Source organism: Cucurbita pepo, chromosome 19 (assembly GCF_057944985.1).
Source record: "Cucurbita pepo subsp. pepo isolate OVF chromosome 19, ASM5794498v1, whole genome shotgun sequence".
Classification (NCBI taxonomy): Eukaryota; Viridiplantae; Streptophyta; class Magnoliopsida; order Cucurbitales; family Cucurbitaceae; genus Cucurbita; species Cucurbita pepo.
The window spans coordinates 11,733,006-11,736,986 of record NC_141816.1 but is presented as its reverse complement, the minus strand read 5'-3'; the positions used below and the strand labels follow the sequence as shown (position 1 = coordinate 11,736,986).

The 3,981-nt window shown below is 36.3% G+C and overlaps 1 protein-coding gene across 1 annotated transcript; it reads right to left on the bottom strand.

Annotated features, from left to right (window-relative positions):
• Positions 1 to 433: 433 nt before the first annotated feature.
• On the bottom strand, positions 434 to 3,457 carry LOC111782324 (vesicle-associated protein 4-2). Its single transcript, XM_023663185.2, has 7 exons — positions 3,017 to 3,457; positions 2,751 to 2,821; positions 2,443 to 2,524; positions 2,142 to 2,263; positions 1,189 to 1,266; positions 791 to 910; positions 434 to 686 (listed from the first exon to the last, which is right to left on the bottom strand). The coding sequence occupies exons 1-7, from the start codon at positions 3,252 to 3,254 to the stop codon at positions 627 to 629; spliced, it is 771 nt and encodes a 256-aa protein (XP_023518953.2). The 5' UTR covers positions 3,255 to 3,457; the 3' UTR covers positions 434 to 626.
• Positions 3,458 to 3,981: the final 524 nt, after the last annotated feature.

Below are 3,981 nucleotides of genomic sequence, written 5' to 3'. Positions count from 1 at the left end.
TTGACCCGTTACATATCACTATCGGCCTCACATTTTTAAAACGCGTATATTAACGAAAGGTTTCCACACCTTTGTAAGGAATGTTTCGTTCTCCTCTCCAACCGAGGTAGGATCACACAATCCACCTCCCTGGAGGCCTAGCACCCTCACTCGGACACCGTCCGGTGTCTGGCTCTGATACCAGACATGTTTAAAAATTGTAAAGCTGACGGCGATACGTAACTGACAGAAACAGACAATATCTACTAGTGGACTTGGGGACCGATGCTAATTCTATCACAAATCTGTCCTCTTCCAGAGCTCATAGAGCCATATGAAATGAAATGGATTACTTTGATACATTGCATTACATTCCTCTGTGGCCATTTTATCAGCCAGAGAGAAATTTATCTATATCTACATATAAAAGTGTAATCCCATTGGGTGTCTCAAATTACACAAGACTTCTCCTCAGGGGGTTTTCTTTCAATGAAAATAAAAATATGTTCACCTAAACAACATTTTCGACAATATACGAAGAAAAGATTACACAACCTTTTTTAAGGGTAGAATTGATACTCGAGTCACAGTTCATTTCGAAATTCCTTTCAAATTACAGAACCATTGCCGGAAAACTGAAACCAAACCTATACAGAGTCTACCCCTTCAACTTGCTGCTTTGCCAGATATCTTTCCCTCCGTTCTTTCTGTTAAAAAAACACAAAATGGAAGTACATGAAGAGTGCGACTCATTAGACTCAAAGTTTTAGAAGATTCGCATGAGAAGGATAAATAAAAGAACACAACTCACCCATTCGTCTATCACGAGCCCTTCTCCGATGATTTTTGGGCCTGCTTCTTCTGGTGGTTTCTTGCGTGCCTCAAGTGCAGCATCGGCTTCGGCTAATTGTCGCTTCAATTTTTCTAAGGCCTTAAAGAGAATTACAAAAGGAGGGGTTGCAGGTTAGGCGTCTAATTCACAGGATTTCAAACTAAATTACTAAGTTTTAACCTTATGATAATTCAATTTTTGGTTTATAAGTTCAGATTTAAAATATTCTTTCCAAAATCTCTCTCATTCTAAACAAGAAAAAAGAAGAGTAGAATGATTTTAAATATTTCAAATCACTTAATTTAAAATCATTTCTCATACTTCTTGATTTTATTTGGAGGAATAGTGAAATTCTGATTATTGATGAATCAACTTACTGCATTAGGACGTTCTGGATCCAGGAAAACAACCCGCAATATCTGTTCTATAGCAACTTGGTCCTTCTGCTCATCAAACTAGATCAAGAGGCAAAAATAATAAGGTTTTATCAGTACTCATTTTACCTGCTTTTTCTAGCCCAACATGAAAAGGCATAAAATAAACTCGGGATAAATGGTATGTTAAAAGGCCATCTTAAAACAAGCAACGAGTGAACGAAGGGGCATTCATAAGTTGGAAGTTGTTTAAAAGAATTAGGAGCAAGACCCTCTTTTTTCTTGTAAATAAAATAGACCCGGGGGAAGCCACAAATTGGGGTTACAGATAAGGCCCAGTTTATTTATAAGGTCATTTAAACTAATCTGTAAAAGTAGGGAAGAAGGATTCACACCATCCAAGAGACGACTAACATTTTTTTAATGAGAAACATAGAGAAGTCTAAATTCTTTTTGATTGAGAACACAAAGAGAAGACCAAAAATTTTAACTAATAGTCCCAACCAGAAAAGGAATTAATGAACTATTCCTAACCAGAAAAATATATATATATAAATATATTTGTCAGAACTCTTTACAAACAAAACTAAAGCATGCAATAGAATGCCAGCGACTGTATGTGATGAATATATCAATAAGGAGCCCATACAACAAAAGTTTCCCTATCATCAAGTGATCAACCGAAATTTTTGGAAACTCATGCAGAATCTATACTTGTTCATTGTGGCCACTAATTAACTGAAACGACATCCAGTCCTGGCCCACTGATAAACAACATAGTCCTCTAGTTTTGACAGATATCAACTAAAAAATTCATTAAGATATTGATAAAGCCATTTCCTCTCCAAAGTGAAACAACACTTGTAGCATTAAAACTAAGATCAACTTATTGAACAAAAGATTCATCAAAACGTAAATAACTGGAAATACCAAGCAAAGGAAAAGGTAAGACGCACCAGCTCAGGCACATAATCCATTCGTCCTTTCACCTTCAAGCTCATAATTTTAAACTTAACCCTGTTGTTCTTTTGATCCATTGGCTTCTCGTTATTTTCAGGAACCTCAACAAACTTGAAAACTAGAAGATCCATCCAACATCGACAGCAATTAGAAAATGAATGTTTATAAGAAACATAAAATTATGCCAATTTCAAGAAGAATAAAATTAGGAACCAAGTAAACTTAATAATCATAGCTGTTATATATCAACCTAGGAACAGAGACAAAATGGATATGAAATCCAGGAAAATAGTTTACCAGTGGCTATGATGCTCTCTCCAGGGGCAAGAATGGCACCAGGAGGACGCATGAAGCAGCTTTTTGGTGCAGTCGTTTGGAACTATATGAGAGTTAAAACACAATGAATCAACAATCACTATAAGCCGGATTTTACAGACAATATTAGGAAGAGAGCTATTTTTGGAAATTATAACTATTACTACTAACATACGAACCCACTGTCCACTGATCAACCAAATTGTAAAATACAAGACCTGTATGGTTGAAATATGGATACTAAAATGCAAAGTTATATGCCTAAAATAGGAATTTAGGACGTTCTTTACCTTGAAAGCAACAAAAGATTTGCTCGTGTTTTTTATTCCAATAGCACTCCTGGCCTGCTTGCCAGGTTCATCTTCAAAGATACAAAGGTGAATCAATTAGAACTAAAATCAACCAGAAAATAGATTCAATTAGAGAATTCAAACAACTTAAAACCGAAATGCAGCAGATAGTCAATTGTCGACAACAGATCGAGATCATACGAACTAGACCGAGAATAAGCAGAAAAAATCCAACAAAAATCAATAAAACGAATGAAAGAACTCACAAGGAAAGAAAAGTTTATTCGATGGATCGAGCTTGAGCCGGCGCCGCGTCGGGAGCAGCGACCTAGCAACGGAGGAGACATAGGCGGAGGTGTGAGGATTCGTCCCCTCCATGGGCGGATGAGGCTGATGAGAGGTACGAGACGAAGTAGTAGTGCCACTGGCGGAATGCCTAAACGTTTGCTTCAAAAAACCCCAGACCTTTCCATCGGACGTTGACTTTTGATCATCAATAGCCATCAGTGAGCTCAAATCAGAGCATCGGACGGTGAAAAACTCGTCGGTGGCCTTGGAAAATTCACGATACGCAGGAGCACGGCAGTTTATGGTGGCCGTTAAGAGGAGGAGGGGTCAATTTTTAGCTTCGTTTTCGATGGAAGCGGAAGGTGAGCTGGTGGGAGAGAGAGAGAGAGAGAGAGAGAGAGAGAGAGCGGAACTGGAGAAGAAATAAATTGAAGTAAAGAAGAAGAGTTGAGGTCCGGAAGGGCCGTTTTAGCATTTTATTGAATGTTGTTGTCCTTGCGTACATGATTAGCGGGGAAAATGATCGATCCACGCGCTAAAACCCACTTTTTTTTTTCTTTTTTTTTTTTTTCTAAATAAAATAAAATAAAATAAAAATAAGATAAAATCAATTCAAATTTAATTCGTTCCTTCTTTTTCTCTTTTGGTAGTAAACTAGAGCATTATTAGCATATGAGATCTAAAATTTGAATCTTTATAGTACATTTGTAATAAAAAAAAATTAATATTAGTTTTTTTAAAATAAATATTATAATTTATTCATGCTATAAAACAAAAACAAAACATAATAATAATACGTCGAATTAAACATATTTCAACTAATTTTGAGGGTGTCCCATAAATAAATTTCTTAAGATTTTCAGTGGCGGTTGTGACATTTAGTGCAGGACTTTGACCATATCTCATTGGCTTAAATTCAAATTTAAAATACTTTTCAAAAGGC

Bases quoted from the DNA above. Each gene is read 5' to 3' on its own strand.
- LOC111782324 (XM_023663185.2), bottom strand. From the start codon at position 3,254: ATGGCTATTGATGATCAAAAGTCAACGTCCGATGGAAAGGTCTGGGGT. The intron at 2,264-2,442 runs GTAAACTATTTT...TGGATCTTCTAG, and splicing joins AGAGAGCATCATAGCCACTG to TTTTCAAGTTTGTTGAGGTT. The intron at 1,267-2,141 runs GTGCGTCTTACC...CTCTTGATCTAG, and splicing joins TGGATTATGTGCCTGAGCTG to TTTGATGAGCAGAAGGACCA.